This window comes from Hippocampus zosterae, chromosome 3 (genome assembly GCF_025434085.1).
Source record: "Hippocampus zosterae strain Florida chromosome 3, ASM2543408v3, whole genome shotgun sequence".
NCBI classification, from domain to species: domain Eukaryota; kingdom Metazoa; phylum Chordata; class Actinopteri; order Syngnathiformes; family Syngnathidae; genus Hippocampus; species Hippocampus zosterae.
This window is the reverse complement of record NC_067453.1, coordinates 6,164,130-6,183,033: the sequence shown is the minus strand read 5'-3', so window position 1 is coordinate 6,183,033 and position 18,904 is coordinate 6,164,130. Positions and strand designations below refer to the sequence as shown.

General features: G+C 43.8%; 2 protein-coding genes across 5 annotated transcripts in view; both read left to right on the top strand.

Annotated features, from left to right (window-relative positions):
- zcchc14 (zinc finger, CCHC domain containing 14) overlaps nucleotides 1-18,064 on the top strand; it is a 31,698-nt gene extending 13,634 nt beyond the window's left edge. For 2 of the 4 annotated variants that reach the window (XM_052060828.1, XM_052060827.1), the window contains 11 exons: nucleotides 1,766-1,836; nucleotides 1,927-1,998; nucleotides 2,153-2,220; nucleotides 5,810-5,988; nucleotides 8,574-8,616; nucleotides 8,688-9,168; nucleotides 9,504-9,601; nucleotides 13,535-13,629; nucleotides 13,836-13,988; nucleotides 14,074-15,279; nucleotides 16,572-18,064. In XM_052060828.1, coding sequence (XP_051916788.1) covers nucleotides 1,766-1,836; nucleotides 1,927-1,998; nucleotides 2,153-2,220; nucleotides 5,810-5,988; nucleotides 8,574-8,616; nucleotides 8,688-9,168; nucleotides 9,504-9,601; nucleotides 13,535-13,629; nucleotides 13,836-13,988; nucleotides 14,074-15,279; nucleotides 16,572-16,627 — 2,522 coding nt within the window. In that variant the 3' untranslated portion in view covers nucleotides 16,628-18,064. The remainder of the gene's footprint in view (nucleotides 1-1,765; nucleotides 1,837-1,926; nucleotides 1,999-2,152; nucleotides 2,221-5,809; nucleotides 5,989-8,573; nucleotides 8,617-8,687; nucleotides 9,169-9,503; nucleotides 9,602-13,534; nucleotides 13,630-13,835; nucleotides 13,989-14,073; nucleotides 15,280-16,571) is intronic. The other 2 variants (XM_052060830.1, XM_052060829.1) reach the window with 2 other exon arrangements.
- The window catches only part of LOC127597714 (uncharacterized), a 108,203-nt gene that overhangs the window by 71,708 nt on the left and 17,591 nt on the right, over nucleotides 1-18,904 (top strand). The gene's annotated exons all lie outside the window — the stretch shown is intronic.

Below are 18,904 nucleotides of genomic sequence, written 5' to 3'. Positions count from 1 at the left end.
TTGTTTCTCAATGATACCTTGTAAAGGGAATTTGACATATAAAAGCGCCAAATGGAAGTAACTGTTCGTACTATTGAATGCTGACCAGTTATTTTGCGGATAAGCAAAGTTGCACTAGTCAGTACTCTGTATAGCTGCTCAAAATGCTGATTGCGCTGGCCTTCACCACCTCCCAAAAAGATAAAATGATAGCGCTTGACGCAGAGAGGGAGAAGACTCCCTTGAAAGATTGGTGAAAGGTGTCCCATGTTTTTTTTCTCCTTATTTTTTTTCTTAAATAAATCTCATCATATTTTTTATAAATACTTCCGTTGTCTTGGTTTCCTTGGACAAGACAACCTTACACGGGATATAATATTGGATATTGCCTTTAAAATATTCGGATACAAATAGTTGGGTGTGTGAAATGCCTGTCAATGCATTAACTAAGTGTGAAATTCTGTGAGTGAGGCGTTCTGCACTTCCACTCCACTGGTTGAAAACAAAAACTGTGAATAAGTTCTCATGATCACCATTCCTACACAGAAATTATCAGTCAGTGACTTGACAGTGAGGCTGGCAGAGAGAACCAAAAGACAACTTCTTTGATATGGCAGAGAAAGCACTAAAGAGAGAAGGTAAACGGCGCTACAGTGTTAATATAGATTAGAGGTGTGTCTACCTCCCGAGTTGGGCGAGTTGTTTAAAAGTGTCACAGAGGATGAAGATTTCATTGGATTTAGTGATTTGGAGTGAAACTAATAGTCTAGTAAACTTGTTAGCATGTTCTTTATGCCAGAGTTATCTGAATAACTCTTAATATGTTAAATCGTTACTGACATTACCAGGCATGTCAGTCATGTAACTTTAGTATACCGTACACTTATTCAGCCTGTTGTTCTCTCTTTTTATTTTATATTGCCTTTCAAGATGACATGTATGTTTTTGGTGTTGGATTTTATCAAACGGATTTCCCCCCAAAATGCGATTTATACTCCAATGCGACTTAATACGGTAATTTGACATCTTGGTGATGAAAAACTGCCTCCACCATTGACAATCCCGCATAATCTCTGTCAATATTCGCTTTTAAGTGTGTGTGCGTGCGCGCGTGTGTGTGTGTAGAGCGAAACGGTTAAATTAGTCCCGCTTTGTAAAGATATGCAGGGGCCAGGGAAGTGTTTGTATTTGCCAATGTGTCCATCTGTCACAAAGAAAAGTTGAAGCACTACAGCTGTGCGGTAAAATGCTGTTATTGAATTTAAGCAAAGTGAGCCCCCACTTTTTTTTTGTTTTGGACATTCTGGGGTTTGCTTCTGCCAATAGAAGCAGACAGCCCACTGCCGCGAACACTCAGCGCTAAGCAAGGCACAAGAGGACGGCTGGCCAAAATCCACAGGAACAAGCAGGCGACATCCAGCCCACATTGAACATCTACTGATATCAACATGTCAACAGTGTTCAATCCAGGTCCCAAAAATCAAAAAATCTGCCAGTTTGGTTTAGTCACAAGTGCTTCTACTCAATTGGCAATTTTACCTCTGTTAGCTAATGATGCTTAGTGCAAGCCACAGATATGTTGTTGAGACACCTGGGCACTATTTTAATCATGATGAAAAAAAATGCATAGTGTGTCTGTAGGGCTGAAGAGGAACAGGCCAGAAAATGTGCAACCTTTATTTCTATCATGTGAGATTGGTGCTAAATTAACAGAATGCTGTAATGTTTTCTTGCTTTCAAAGCACTCCAAGCATGATGAAATTGTGTGTGTTAACTGTTTTTATAGTTTCAATTGAGAGAGTTGCATTGCGAGGAGCGACGAATGAGTTTGAAGACAAAAGCGATTATATGTTTGAGGTGGGTAAAAACACACGAGTTAACACTTATGCCGAAACTTTGTTTAAAAATCACACCTAATACAAATGATTCTTGTTATTCCTAATCCAGGCCATCTGGACTGATGGCTTTGTTTCATCAGTGGTCCGAAGTCAACAGGAGGTGAGCGAGCTACTTTCACAGGTGAGGAGCACCCTGTTAATGTTTCACAACTCAACTTGTTGCTGCATTGGTGCGACAGTCTTTTCAAATGGATTTAAAGTATTGATGGATGACAATAACATCCCAGCAATGTTATGATGCCATACTTTTTTTCCTTATCTTAATTTTCTCTCAGTTGTCACAGGCATTCCCCGATGAGCGAATGGAGAAGATCTTGCCTCAGTGTAGTGAGTCAGATGCCAGGTTAGTTTCATGTATTTTTTTCTGTCCTATGGAGGATGCTAGCTAACTTCTGGACTGGACATTGAATTATGGATTTCTGATTACAAAAAACTAAGTAGATGCATCTCATACCTTGGAATATCCTACTTTAACAACATCAGAGAAATGGAATAATGTGCTTAAGTTATATCAAATCAGGAATAACACAGTGAAACTCAATATCCAGCCTTGGTGGGTGACATCTTCCAAACCAAATTGAAGACATTTCTGAAATACTCGGTACAGATTTGTCTGTTGAAATTTTCTCAACCATTCTTGATGAGCTAATAAGGGGCCGCTAGCACCGAGAGTCATGACTGTCCTGAACAAATGTCACTGTCCATCCATCTATCCATTTTTTTAATGGCTTTATCCCCACGAGGGCCGTAGTCTTCGGGCAGTAGGCGGGGTACACCCTGGACTGTTTTTCAGCCAATCGCAGGGCACACAGAGACAAGCAACCATTTGCGCTCACAATCACACCTACGGACAATTTAGAGTGTTCCATTAACCTTCCGGGCATGTTTTGGAGATGTGGGAGGAAACCAGAGTACCCGAAGAAAACCCACATAGGCGCGGGGAAAACATGCAAACTCCACAAAGGAAGACTGGGGCCGGATTAAAACCCACGACCTATGTACTGTGAGGCGGACATGCTAACCAGTCGCCCACGGTTTCATCTCACAGTTAGTCATTAAGTCATTAAGTTTAATTTGTTTTTAACTTGCATTAAACCTTTTGTACTTTTTTTTATTGCAATTGTTGAGTGTCTGAACTTTAAGGGTTTGCACGTCAACACTGCTGCCATCAACATTTGGTGACGGACTGTAAGGAATGAGCCAGACAAACGGCAAAAAACACTTTTGCACTTACGGTATTACACAATGGCAGCCACTCATGATTTGACAAGACAAAAATAATAATAACCATTTCACACATCTGTTCTTCATAAGGCTTCTTCAGTCACTCACAGAGCTGACACAACCACCCTATCAAAATAACCCCATGCAAAACCTAAACTGAAAAGCGGACCTACTTATACCGTATGTCTATTTAAAAACGAATATAACTCCATTGGTCAAGCTTTAATTAGAAGAGGTCAAAAATAGTGTCCTGACTGTCACTAACAGCCCGACATGGGAAAGATAGTGTCGGGCAAAACGGAGAGTACCTGATCACAGTCTATAGCCGAATGGTATACGACTGGAAGCCCCGCCTGGTGAACTTCAATTCGAGCCCGGGTGTTGGCACTAAACAGCCAAGCAAAGGTATTTTAATTTTTCTTTCTCTCTCAACTCTACATCTACTCAACGCGTATCTGCTCTATAACAATACCAACAACAATAACCAGCACCAACACAGTAACAGCCCTTTGCGCCACCGTTGTTGTTTGGTGTAGTGAAGCCCTCTCTTTTCATGTCTTCATGTCTGTAAACCAAAGTTCAGAATTTAGATTTTCTTAAAGCATCATTTTGGTCCTCAACCATATGTCACATTGAACCTGACTAGAGCTCAGAGATCAGTGTGTGCCAAATTGATGTCTGGTACTCTGCCCCTGGCTTTGGAAACTGCACGCTTCCCCTGCATCCTAGAGGATTGCTTATCACTTAAATGATATTGAAAATGAAAGGCATGTTTCTTTTTTGGGTTTATTGTCCTCTGCCCTTATATCATGATTTGAGGAGGCAATTATTCTGTCAACTGTCTGATGTGGTCCAATATTTGCAATGTCAGAGGAAGAAAGACTCGAGTATCTGTTTAAAAAAGAAGCCATTTTGGGTATAAAAGGAACTTGCCCGAATTGCTCTGTTATTCACAAGCAAAGATCGGGCGAGGTTTTGAGTGAGAAAATGTTCCTCAACGTACAATTGCATGGAATTTTGGGATTTGGGAATAAAGGATATCTTATCTTATTTCATCATCTACGGTCCATAATATCATCAAAAGATTCAGAGAATCTCGAGAAATCATTGTGTGTTAGCTGCAAAGCCAAAAACCAACAAACAAATTTTAAAAAACCAATGTCAGTAAATACAGTAATGAAAAGCAAAAGCCATTTATCAAAAGAACCCAGAAATACTGCCGGCTTCCCTAGGCCAAAGCTCATCTAAGATGGACTGCCGCAAAGTGGAACTTTGGCATCTGTGAAGGCACCATCAAAGCTGAAAGGTACTTACAGGTTTTGGAGAAACATATCACCGTCCTGTGAAAAACCCATACGTCCATTCATTTATTTACTTATATATATGTGTGTGTGTGTGTGTGTGTGTGTTTGTATTAATGGTATATCCAAAATGCAGAAAATCCATTTACATAAATATTTAATGGGAAAATCAACACTTTTGACGAAGCAGTCTATTTTTTTCAATACAGTGAAACTCCTCTACAACGAAATCATGTTTTCAGCGAGACCTTTTTTACAACAGGGGGTTTTCACTGTCGCAAATTTTATCTCAGATGTAAACACACACACACACACGCATGTGTACACGCACACACAAATGTATGTGTACTCTTTATTTTTATTCGAACAGTGCATAAGTATGATCATAAACTTAATTGACACTGCATAGTCGGTGTAGAAAGAAAAAAAGTGAAAGAAATTGCAAAATTTACGATCAGCATTCACTTTCACTTACATCGATTTCTTGGATAACTAACAATAACAAATACTTCCTGTTGCTGTTTCCGAACGAAGCAGTAGAGGTCGCTGTTGGATTAGACTTCATTGTAGTGAATCTCGTCGCGAGGCAAGAGCAGAGAAAAAGAGTTCCTATAACGCAACAGGGTTGGGTTTTTTCGTTGTATGGGGTCAGGAAAGTGGAAATGGTGTTAATGCATGAAGATTTTTTCACACTAGGGGGTATTATCTCCCATGTAGTTTTCATTGCAGAGGAGTTTCACTGTCAATTAATCTCTGTAACGTAGATAGATTTGATTTGATTAAATTGGTTGGTTAAGGTCAGGTGCCATTTGAGCAGGGTAGCGGCAAAGACCTTGGAGGTCTGATACCCAGCTACAGAAGGTAGCACTCTATGGCAGGGGAATCCAACGTTTTTTGACCAAAGATCTACTTTTGACTGTCTGTCTGTAGTTCACGGATGGATGGATGGTTGAATAGATTCATTCAGTTATCAAGATTAGCGTATGTTGAAAAATTGTTTTGTGATGGGAGTCATTGGGACCAAAATGGTCAATGAACTTCTAAGAGGAGGAGAGTGAAGTCAAGAAAAGTGTTTTACAAGCTATGCGGCCAAAATGAAAACTGTTCAACAAAATCCTGGGGATGGACAACTATTTACCCTCACATTCACATTTCAAATTTTCAAATGTAGAGTCACTTCCCAGTTAGCCAAACAAACTTTAGTTTTAGACAGTGGAGTGCACCAGAGCAGAGAGAACATATAAAGTCTCCACCAAAAGACGTGGCAAAATGCAAACCCAGAACCTAACCAGTCTCCCACCTGTAACCTATGTCGATTCGGTGTTTATACAAGTGAATATTTGCCCTTGTATTGTGTCTATGTACGTGTTCTTCATGTGACTGTCTGCTCTCTCCGCCTGCACCCAGATGCCTGACAGCATTGCCCAGCCATGTGCTCCAGCACCGCAGCGTCCAACTCTTCTTCACCTCCAGAAGGCCTCTCACACCCAGCTATCTGCCTCCTCTCGCTTCCTCCCTCCACAAAATGCCTTCGTCACCTCTCACGGCTCCTGTCATTCCAACCTGCGCATTCACTTCCAACTATAGTGAGTATTTTCTTTCTTAGTGGGACCGATTCCCATTTAGCCACAATCACAGACACTTAAGTCTCTGGAAAGGATGCAAAACATGTGGCATCTATTTTTAGATGTAGCGACAGTGATACCAGAAGGAATATTTCCTGTCTGTTGATGCGGTCTGCGATTGGCTGGTGACCAAGTTCAGGGTGAACCCTGCCACTCGTCCTAAAACGTCTTGGATAGGCTCCAGTACATCCGCGAAACTAGTGAGGAAAACTGGTTTGGGGAATGAATGAATGAATGGTTTATGCAGTGTTTGTGATGATTGAGATGAGTGCAGGATGAAAAGGAAAAGCTCACGTCCGTTCATAGCATTGAGGAGGTGGTGGTGATACAGCAGGGAGAATTTTTGGTTTGTATTTTGAAGGTGTTAGAGGGAGAGGACAGCTTCTATTTTAGTCTGGTGTGGGAATTTATTGTGGTATGTTTGTGTTGGGAAGCTGAGTGTGGTGACCTTGTGTGTGTGTGTGTGTGTGTGTGTGTGTGAGAGAGAGTGCTTGTGCCTGATTCTATGAATGTGACTTCATTTCGGTGTATTTTTAACCTCCAGTGCGGTGTGTGTGTGTGCGTGTGTGTGTGCGTGTGCGTGTGTGTGTGTGTGAGTGTGTGCGCATAGTGTGTAAGAGAGAGAGACAGAGCGCGAGTTAAAGTACAGAGAGTGGAGTGTCACTGCCAGTAATCGACGTGTATTTTCAGTGTATTGTCCTTCCCTAGCCTGCGTAGTATTTTCAGTTCCAATTTTCGTCAGATCTTTTGTTCTGTCAGAGGAAGACCGCGAAACTTGATGATATCCAATCCAAGGTGTAGAATCTAGTTCTGCGTTTTTCAATCTTTTTCGGGCCAAGGCACATTTCTTTCAGTGAAAAAAATTCCGCCGCACACCACTACCTGAAAATGTGAAAAAAGCTTATTTAAACAAAAAATCTTATTTTAACAATTAATGTATTATATTGTTTCTATAAGCATTTTTTAAAACATTGAAAATTAACGCAATATTATAACACGTTGAATAGGAATCAAACCAACATCAATCCAATATTTGGTGCATTCGTTTTAATGGCAAGTAAAATATAGTCAATTACAACTTTAACTTGCTCAGGGTTGGATTTTTTTCTGTGTGACAGGTTCTTTTTCTCCTGGTCGTTTGCGCTCTCCCGCAGTATTGTACCAATCCCTTTTCCCATCTTGAGTCTTTGTATAATTCAAACATGATTCAAATGACTTTTCTGCTGAATGTGCCGCTTGAGATCGTCCAGCTTCCATTTAGTCCGTATTTTTCCATCGGAAAATTTGCTTACAGCGTAAGCTTTGCTGCATGTTTTGCAAAGCAGAAAATATCTCACCCAGTTTGACTGCTTGTTCTTCAATTTGCACACACTCCAACAGCCATTCCAACTTAAAAGAACCGCAGTTCATTCTTATTTTGGTTTGGGGAGTCAAAGTATCACGTTCCCTGCCCGGTCGTTTCGCCATGATAAAGGATGAGCATAGCGTCACTTATCGCCACCGCATTGTTATTGTTATGGAGCAGGGAACATGCGCAAGTACTGTCAATGCCGTGATTGGCTGCACAGTGTCAGGGGGAAATTTATTTGACAAGAACCGAGACCAAGAACAGTGGGGCTTGCCCCCAAAATCCCAGTTTCATAATTGTGGGAGAGTATACACCGCTTCACTCCAACCGTTCAGCAATGAAGAGCTTGCGCCATTCCGTTTTTCAAAGTTCCCCCCCACACAACAAACAGCACAACAAACATTAAGCTACCGTCTTTTAATGTGCGTTGTTATGCCGGTACTTTGACAGCCAAGTGTTTTTGAGGTAATACTCTCAGTAAGAACCTTATCTGGTAACAACGACCAGAACTAAAAACCCAATCCTTGTCCTTCCTAATAATAATAATAATAAACATTTTTATTTGTGGGCGCCTTTCTAGAAACTCAAGGACACCTTACAACAAGCAGTTAAAATCACAAATACAATGTTAAAAACAACATCACATAAGATAAGGAAAAAATACAACAAAAATAAATAAATAAAAATAATGGCTTTATAGTGTTGGTAAATGACTTGTTAGCGACGTTACACAAACATTCAACACCACCAATTGTTCCTCTATTTGTGTCAGGCAGCAGCGTGAGCTCCAGCTCGCTTCCTGTTTGGCTGTCTTCCTGTTTCATGTCACAGTCACGGAGTCCGTGGTTCTGCCGAAATTCGGCGTTGTCCGCACACTAACGGGTTGGCGATTGCAACTTTTGCTCAGGTTGAAGATTTACAATAGCGGGCCTTGACCGTTTTCCGAGGAGATCGGGGGGGACAATTAACACATTCCTCTTCACAGGATAATCCATCCCTCCGTTTTGTATACCTCATGTTCATTCCTCAATTTCAGTGCTCAACATCTCCAGAATGTCTCTGTGTATTACATGACATCCTCTCAGTCAGCCAAATCCAATATAAAATGAAACAATAACCGGAATGCAAAGTAATTTCTTTGTTTACATAGGCAATAAACAACAGTGTGTTCATATTTCCATTGTCATCTGTCACTCAGCAAGCTCAGCCGGCTGTATGATGCAGTACAGAGGAGCCAGCAGGTAAGATTTCGTCATGGCTCATCAGTGCGATGTGCAGCGTTTCTGCCCTCTGATGGCGTTTCCTCTTTCAGGGCGATGTACCGAGTGGCCAGTGTCCAGCCTGTCAGCACTCACAATTCTGCCCTGACCTGCTCCTCCCCTCAGCTCTCGTCTCTCCCTCCCTCACATCCTTCTCCGCAACACTTCCCCCAACTGTCCTCCCTGCCTCCCACCATGCCAGCTTTGCCCACACCTAGCTTCCGTGCTGGCAGAGGCGATGCTTCCTCCCAGCCGCACCCCCAGAGCAAACCGTGTCCTTTACTTCATCCGCACACGTATTCTGAACCTCAGCAGTTCTCATTTCACCCACAACAGTTACAAACCCAACCTCAACATTCACTCCATTCTCAGTCTCTTTCATACTCGCTCTCTCAGTCCCGTTCCCAGTCGCACGCGCAGCCTTCATCACAGTCCCAGGCGAACACGCCAGAGCAGAATGGCATCTTGGACTGGCTGCGCAAGCTTCGCCTACATAAATATTACCCGGTGTTCAAACAGCTGACGATGGAAGAGGTGGGTGCGGTCTCCAACGCGACTTGCATTTACTGAAGCCCGTATCCCGCTGGACGGCGAAGGTGGCGAATGTTGATGGTTCATCGGGGTTCATTCACGGTTGCAAACGGTCGCAAAAACGTTTGTTTAAACGTGTTCAAACATGTCTTTGTGACAAGAAAAACTGTTTGCAACCATTCTAACTGCTGGTGAACATGCGGCGTACCTTAGCGACCTTGATGATGAAAAATCAGCATTTGGGCCGTGTGCATCCACCAGCCCTCGCCACACAGTGAGATACGGGCTTATAAAATAAGCAGCATGTGAGTGATTGGAGGTTTCTCTTTTCAATACAGTTTTTAGCACTGACAGAAGATGACTTAAACAAGTACGACTTAACCCAGGGAGCAAAGAAGAAACTCAAGACGCAGCTGGAGTTACAGAAGTCAGCAGAGTAAGTTGCAGTTGTCATTCAGCCAGTTTTCTTCTGGGGTTTCTTTCTTGTCACTGCAGCTGACTTGGTCTAACTCAGGGGTGCCCATTAGGTCGATCCTGATCTACCGGTAGATCTAAGACAGGTCCTGAGTAGATCTGAGGAGTGTCGAGGAGAAAAAAAACACACAACCATTTGTGTGTCTTTGTACTTGTTAATATCTTTTTTTGTGATAATCATCTTATCAGTCTCATTTTCACCCCAAAAATATTTAAAAATAAAATAAAGCAGGTAAATCTTGAATTTATTTTTGAAGTTGTTAGCTCTCAGCAGTCTGCAATTGCAGCTTGTGAACTTTTATCGTCATTCTCATTCAGAGTTTGCTTCATGCCCAATTCACCGAGGGCACGGGCAAAGAATAGGAATCTAGGAGGGCCTAGGGAAGCACTTTAAAACGGTACGTGTGAGCTGCGATAGTTAACAGGCTGCAAAAGTGCGTCGCATGCCTCAGTTTCAGGCTGTTTCTTATCATTGCATGTGTGCTTGCATCTGCGTGTGCGTGTGCGTGTGCGCGTGTACGTGTGCGTATGCGTGCTTGTGCGTGTGCGTGCGCGTGTCGCTAAGGGTACATCCCGGGAGGTTAGTTGATCGAAAAGTAGATCTTCGATCCAAAAGGTTTGAGCACCCCTGGGCTAACTGGTCTGGTCTGGTCTGTTCCAAACAATGTCAAGTAATTGTCACATTGCATGGTGGTGGTGGACCCCAAAAAGCAGGCAGGAGAGAGGAGCAGGGTGTGCTTGACGAATTAAAACAGAGAAAACTAAATCCTAAACAAACAAAGTCCAAAGTATCAAACATAAACACATGACTGAAGATAAAACATAACAATGACCAAAACATGACTGAACAAACAAAAATGACAGCAGCAAAGAAACCGCAACAAACAAACATGACAGTAGCCAAGACCAAACAATGGCCCGACAATGAGTGCTCGGGCTGGGAGTCCTTTTAAAGCCACTAATTACCGAACGACCAACAGGTGTGCAGCTGCAGGGAGAAGCCCCACAGTGCCGCCTGTTGGTCACAAACCGAAACATGACAGTAATGTACTTCCATTACTAGCAAGGCATACCTTGCTTGAGTAGAACGCTTGAGTGCTCACTTGAGACCTTAGGTGAAGCAGTATGCACATTACATGGGATATAGATATTACATTTTTTTAAATATATTTTTGTTCTGCTGAATCAACGTTTGCCTCCCTTTAAGCTTGAGAAGCCATGATTTTTACCTCTTCATGCATCCATTGAGCAAATCACTATTTTATTTTATTTTTTTACAATTATGACATTGTTTCTGTTTGAATGCAAACAAGATACTCTATACTAATGCTTTATAGGAGTGGTTCTTAACCTGGGTTCGGTGAATTGGTCTCAGGGGCTCGACGGAGCCTCTGCCATGGAGGTTAAGACACACATAACTCAACATGTCAATTAGTTATGACATGCCTGCTTGGCCATCACTGGTTGGTTCATTTTGTGCACAATTTAAAAATTTTATACTTATGTCTTGAAATTTGATTTTGTTTTTTTCTGGTTTTAATGCGTCTTTTTATGTCTTGAATGTGTACAAAAAAAGAAATCATATTTTTATTTTTCACAAATTAAGGTTTCAGGGGTGTCCCAGTGGTCCAGTTGTAAGCGCGTCCACCTCACAGTGCAGCTCCGGCTCCCCTGTGTGGAGTTTGCATGTTCTCCCCGGGCCTGCGTGGGTTTTCTCCGGATACTCCGGTTTCCACCCACATTCCAAAAACATGCACAGCTGGCTGATTGAACACTCTAAATTGTCCCTCGGTGTGAGTGTGTGCGCAGATGGTTGTTCGTCTCTGTATGCCCTGCGATTGGCTGGCAACTGGTTTAGGGTCTCCCCCGCCTACTGCCCGAAGACCGCTGGGATAGGCTCCAGCACCCCCCGCGACCCTTGTGAGGATAAAGTGGATCGGAAAATGAATGAATGAATGAAGGTTTCGGTGAAAGTGCATATGAACTGGTTGGGTTCGGTACCTCTAACAATGTTAAGAGCCACTGCTTTACAGTATTATATGCCAAACACCCAGCTGAAGCGACCTGTTGAGCTCTGAGCACACTGGGACAAGTAGCCCTTCCCCAGCAAGTGATGATGTGGAATCAACCTGCATCAGAGCACCTTGCTTTATTTTGCCCATTAGCAATTCACCAACTGCTCGGCTTCTGCTAGCTCAGCAGTGGATGGCAAAAACAGACCGTACAAGACGTCATGGTTTATGAACTGTGAGAAGGCTCCAGCGATAAGGTTTACTTGTACGAGATAATCAAGGGACAGAAATGCGAGAACAATGACACATGGCAACAAAATGTGTCTCTGTGCATAACTTGCCATTCAGACAAGCATGGTCATACATAAATTGAAGTACGTACAAGGAAGCACGAAGAGCTCTGCTCTTATCATCTGATCATAATTTAAACTGTTTCCATTTGGTTGGCATTTGTGTGTGTGTGTGTGTGTGTGTGTGTGTGCGTGTGTGTGTGTGTGTGTGTGTGCGCGCGCGCGCGTGCGTGTGTGCGCGTGCGTAACCACAAGGCAAACAAAATGGAAAGTTACTGCAGTGCTTTTCCATACAGCAGATCTGCAGATGGAGAAGCCCCGGCTTGGGAGCAGCCCAACTTGTTGTGTGCATTGATGACTCTCTCTAGTGGTAGTTTTTGGGCAATCGCAGCTAGGCATTAGCTCATACAGTAGGACAGGGGTCCCCAACCTTTTTTGCCCCATGGACCGGTTTACGTCAGACAATATTTTCACGGAGTGGCATTTAAGGTGTGGCGGATAAATACTACAAAATAATATGGTAAGAGCTGCATGAACACTGCGGTGTTTTCGAGAGATAATAATAAACACGAGGAGCGTCGAATCTGGCCGCAACACTCTGATCGCTATGGTAATGTTTAATGCCTTCAAAATACGATACAACGCAAATTAAAAAAAAAAATGTCAACTCACCACAACGCTGAATCAGTGCGAGTCCGAGCTTGATTTTCTGCAACTGGGCCGTCCCATCTCGGGGTAATTTATGTCGAGTCTTCTTTGTAATTTTGTTTTAGTCGCCGTTGCTGCACAAAACCCTCGCCTCACACAGGTAGCATGTCGGAAATAGCAACAGTGCTGTTGTGGCGATCTCAGAGTATTCAGCCATAACTTGAATCCAGAACACCGGCAGAGTTGTTGTCTCTAACGTACTTTTAAGGCCGCCGTTATTTGCGATCTCCAGCAGTTTATTTTACTCATTTAGCTAGCTCCGGCGTTTTGTTTTTAGCCGTAATCAATCACGTGATGGAGAAGCGTGGTTTGACATGCCTCAAGAGTGACAGACGGATGTAAAATATCTTTTGTATTACAAAATAAATACAATGGAATTAAAGTTCTTATTGTGCGGCCCGGTACCAAATGCCCCGCGGACCGGCGGTTGGGGACCCCTGCAGTAGTACATTCTGATCATATCACCGTGAGCAAAAAATATTGTGGTCTGTTGAAATGTGTCACAGTGTTCAAATATCGTGCGCTGCTTATAAGGCATTTCAAAGAAGAAAAGCCGAGCGCATTCCCGGTCACAGACAGTATTAGCGGTGATTGAAACCCTGACTTTTTGAACCCATGGAACACTACCGGCCTCATGACTATTTGCAGGCCCTTTTCGCCACAAATGAGGTTGTTTGTTTAAGAGTGGGAACTAGACGATTCATTTTCTGCTTTATGCTCATGTTGAAAGAAAGGTCGAAGGAGCCCTATATGTGTTGGGCAATTGGAAAAGTGTACGCTTGCGATTTGATGATTCGATTTTTGATGCTTCGGTCTTGGAAAAGATCTGAGAGCTGCAAGTAATTTGTTTCGTTTTCTGATTTATTTGTATTTTACCTTGACCAGCAGGGAGATGAAGATGGAGAAACGGACCAGTAGCGGTATCGCGAGAGTGATGCCTTCCAGTCACGTGGGAACTTCCACCCACGCCACCACTGCAGGTAACGCAACGGCTTTGTCCAACATATGGCTTGTACCTGAAAAGGCAGGTTACGTATAAAGAAGAAAAGAAAAATGAACACGTAACTGGAACATTTCGGAGCAGCAATTGTTTTTGTTTTTCATTCACTGTCTGCTCCTGGTGGGCAGATCAGTGTCTTAGTCATCATTTGTGTCAGCAAAAATAGCCGTCCCAAATGTGTTGTAGTAGAGTTGCGTGTGGAGGTGGACAGTGTGCCGCACCATCATCCCGTCCTGACAGACAGCAGCTCGTCCTCAGGCTACTCCAGCTCTTCGTGTTCTCCACGAACGCCCCACTGCTGTGACGCCACTCTGGACAGGGGCAGAGATATTTACAGGCGTAAGTTGCCTCACTTCGTGGTCACCAGAAAGACGGACACATCTGTGTGAAGAGACATTTTGTTCACGGTCATCATTTTGTACAGCCGTCTGTGTGTCTGTTTCAGGTCAAGAAAAGGAGCGCTCGTGCATTTTTATCCTGAACTCCAGCTGCCCCGCAGGCCCCAGCCGGCCCACGGCTCAGGTCCTTCCCGTCCAAACGGATATCGCCGCTCCCGCTGTTTCGTCCTGCTCCTCCCACCTCCCCTTCACTCTCTCCCATTACCACCCGCAAGGCAGCTACCCGCACTCAAACCAGGCGCGTGTCCTGTCCTCCCCACGAAAGCCAAGGCCGCACCCGCTATGCGCAGAGGACAGGACGAAAGTGGTGGCTTCTGGCCTGCCCGGTACTAGTGCAGGCTTTAGTCCCGGTCCGGGTGCAGGGATGGGCATGAGGCTGGAGACCTTGCTCCCCAGGCTCAAACTTAAGGTGGACGCCCCCTCCTCCCTCCATGATTCCGAAGGCTGTCTTGGTCTTCCGGGGGCTGCGGTGGGTCTGATGGTTGAGACCAGTTGCGCTCTGACCTCCACCTCAAACAGCCACCACCACGTGTCCCAACCTCCTCTCCACTTTCACCTCTCATCCTCCTCATCCTCATCACCATCCATATACTACTCATACCCACCCGCATCCTCCTTCTACACTTTTGCCACCTTCTGCCCCTCCACAAAGTCCCTCTCTCAGTCTTCTAGCTCCAGTGGCGGAAGTGTCTTTGTCTCCATGGCAACCGCAAGCACCGTCCCTATTGCCGCAGTTTCCGGCAACATGTACTACCGTCAGCAATCCAGCGCGGGCCTCCCCTCCGCTTCCTCTGGCACTTCATTGGATCCAAGTCAAGGCCACACCCATTCCATGTGCGTTTGCAGCTCGTGCGGATGTCGGGGCAACTGCGGCTCCTACGGCGCCTTGTCCACATACGCGCCTGCGTCCGCCTACCTGCAGCCGTTCTCGGCCAGCTCTGTCTTTACTCTGGGCTCTCTACTCCATCTTAGCCCCCTCGTGGCCTCATCCAGCGCCACAGGTACCGGTGCCACGCCCTATTCCTACACATTGATGGCACCACCACCCCTGTACTGCCAGAGCTCTGGGTCACAGGACCAGCAAAAAGGTTTTAGCTTCTACCAGCCCCATGGCGTTGTGGGAAACGGGATCCAGAAGCGCATCGCGGGGAACATTTCCTGTTACAACTGCGGCGGCCACGGGCACAGAGCGGAAGGCTGCAAACAACCGCCCATGGAGTCATCGCAGCAAGGTGAGTCAAGGAATGAACAATGACTGCCGCTGCAGGAACCGCATGATGCCATCAGACACATTTGGAAAACAGCAGAGTGGGCAAAAACACAGTACTCGTGTTGAGAAAGGGAAACGTTAACGCGCTCAAGTACAGTAATCCCTCGTTTATCGGGGTTAATAGGGACCAAAAACACCCGCGATAAATGAAAATCTGCGAAGTAGCGAAACCCCTCCCCCCCATATAGGTACGTGTACATAATATTTATATGGCCAAATTTAATGGTATACATGCATGTAGAAGTACATTTTGAAGTAATTAAGATGACTTAAAGCTGTATACTAATAGATTCAAACATGTATAAGGTTAGGTTAGTTTATGAATAACAACATTGGATTGGATTGGATAAACTTTATTGTCAAATGTACTGTATGTGTATGCGAAATGTCTTCCCTCTTAACATAAAACAAGAGGAGCCGCTGCGGGTGTCCGCACCGCTGTCAAAAAAAATGACAAAATAATAAAAAACAAGGGGCGGCCCGGTAGTCCAGTGGTTAGCACGTCGGCTTCACAGTGCATAGGTACTGGGTTCGATTCCAGCTCCGGCCTCCCTGTGTGGAGTTTGCAGGTTCTCCCCGGGCCTGCGTGGGTTTTCTCCGGGTGCTCCGGTTTCCTCCCACATTCCAAAAACATGCATGGCAGGCTGATTGGACGCTCTAAATTGTCCCTCTGTGTGAGTGTGGGAGTGGATGGTTGTTCGTCTCTGTGTGCCCTGTGATTGGCTAGCAACCGATTCAGGGTGTCCACCGCCTACTGCCCGGAGACAGCTGGGATAGGCTCCAGCACCCCCCGCGACCCTAGTGAGGATCAAGCGGTTCGGAAGATGAATGAATGAAGTGAATGAATAAAAAACAACACATGAGACACAGACAATCGTGCACTCTTAACCACTTTCCTGCATACACTAAAATACAATACGATAAAATACAGTAAACATTAAAAAAACATTTTATTTTGTTCAGGTTTTTTTTTTTTTTTAAGTCCGCAAACGGTCCGCGAGAAGCTGCGAAAGTCAGCAAAACAACAGCGAGTTGCATAGACCAACATATACAGTACTGTACTATAATCTATATGATTTTTTTTTAATGAATATGTTTGAAAAATCCGAGATGCACTGTACGAACTGCGAAATGGTGAGGGATCACTGTACAAGTAAACAAGTCAAACCATTCACGCTCGCAAAGTGTACATGGAAAATGGATAGAAGGACTTTGATGGATGTGATTCAGTTGATTGTGTGTGTGATTTCACAGGCAACTTTCGACTGAAGTACACTCCCCACTCCGACAATAAGGACTCTGGGGACTGAGGAATCCCAGATATATTTACTCCAGCCACCGTTCATCCTTCTTCACCGCGACCACAGTTTGTGCAACTGAAGCTGAAGGCAAAGCGTCTGGCTCAGGAATGCGCAAGTCCCGCTACTCAAGAGTCCCTGGCCAGCCTGTTTTATAAGTCTCGTTCTTCCAACCCCTGATTCAAATGATCAGCTCATCTTTGGGTCAGGGCTCTTGAGGACCATACTTGGTCAACCCTGGTCCAGCTAGCTAGTCTTTTAGCCGAGCTCTTGGCAGAGCAGTTGTCAGTGAACAAGTGACGGTGTCCGCATGTCACAAGAAATTAAAAACTCTCAAAAGCTGAAGAAGAGGAAACCCTCAGGTCATTTATATCGGTATGGCCGGGGAGCATTTCAGGACAGATGCTGACACATATTTATAGACCACCTAACTGTCTCAAGTCCTACTTGGTCCTCAAGTTTGGCCATCTTTCAAAAATGATCATTTCTATACTTTTGGGATTGTCATGTTTTCATTTTAAGTTGTTTGCTTATCTTCTTGTCTTTATTTGAGTTTTTAATTTTTGAGAGGTTCAAATGACCGATAAGTTGTTCTTGTTATTATTATTCTACAGAACTATGAATAGATTTGATAACATGGGTTCGAGGGGAAGTTACATTTTAAAATTCAATTGTGTGGTGTTGGTCTTAACAGAACAAGTCTGGAGCACAGAGCACGTTTCTGCAAGTTTGTGTGGGGCAGCTTGTCTCTGGAACAAAGCAAAATGTACATATTTTCTGTATTACGGTTTATACTGCATTGTACGAGACAGGTGAAAATGATATTTTTCTTTTTTTGAGGTTGCCTTTATACGATCATAGCGTGAAACCTGTTTGTATCTCCTCTTCATTCAGTCCTTCCCTCAAGGAAGACCAAGAAGCGGCAATTTTGTCAGGTCTACTTTTAAGATTGTTTTATTGTTGATGCAGGTGAATGACACAACGCAACTGTGTGAAATTTACCCAAGAGAAAGCTCAGGATTGTTTCCTATTCAGTGAAACCTAGTTGACTGTCAAGTGTCTGGGCAGGACCTGGAAAATTATTAACATGAGGACGGCTTGTCCTACTCACTATCTGGACCCCTGGAGGGTGTGGCACTTGTATGTGCCATCTTTATTTAAAATGATTATTGCTGAACTTTTGTTTGTTTGTTTTTTTAAATATGTTGTGATCATTGTGAGTGGGAAAGGGGTTTTGCAAATTGTAAAAAGCATGCATGCTCACGTTTGAATGTCTTTTTTTATTTGTTTAGTTGTTGTCTTAAAGTCAGCTGGACGTTTCCAGCATCAAAGGACAATCCGGTCAAATCATTCACAGCATGCATGCTGCTTCGTCCTGGTCAGAAGCATTTTCAATGCCGGTATTTCAATAAGAACAACAATAAAATTGACAATTGTCGGTCAGGTTCAGTTTTTGTGTTCCTTCCATTGACTTTTAGATAATTCTTGGGAAAAATCCATTTGTGCAGTACAGTAATTTTTTTTCTATTTGGGATGTCCATGCATTACATGATTTATTTTACATTTAGAAGACAAAACAAGCAACAACAAAAAACCCCATGCAAATAAGTGTTTGAATATCTTCTATATATATATTGCGCGTCGTCCCGCACGCGGTCTGTCCTTCCGTCTGTCCCTTTTCAAAACGTACCTACTTCACCGCGCCGCTGCGCGCCGCCACTGCGCGCCGCCACTGCGCCGCTCAGGCAGTGGCTCACTACGATCGCGCGGGCATCTTAGCGAAAAAATGTTGTCTACCCACAAGCATTGCAATGAAATTGTTAGTTATTTAGTAGAGCTCAACATCTCTTTATTTTCACGATAAGCAATGAAGATGAACAAAAAGTTGAACCAAGCAACAACACTTTTGTGGGCCGAAGGCCCACCTTACCAGCCTTCCGCAGGAACTAGCTGATGAGCCGCCCGGAGGGCGGCGAACCAGCTAGTTGTAACATAATTACAAAAATGGCCCAAGAGTTGTGTCACATTTTCCTTTGAAAATACTCAAAACTCTCTCAAGCAGCTAATGCCCAAAATAATTTGAGATAAAAGCAAAATCTGAGGAAAAAAATGTATTAAAATTACAATGAATATGCTTTCTTGTAAACGCATTGGCATCCTAATGCATTGAATATAAATCTACACTGCCCTCCATAATTACTGGCATCCCTTTTGTCTTGAATAACAGCAAAATTAAAAATATTAAAAAGGGGGGTAATCTCACCTGTAACTCAAATGCATTTACAAATC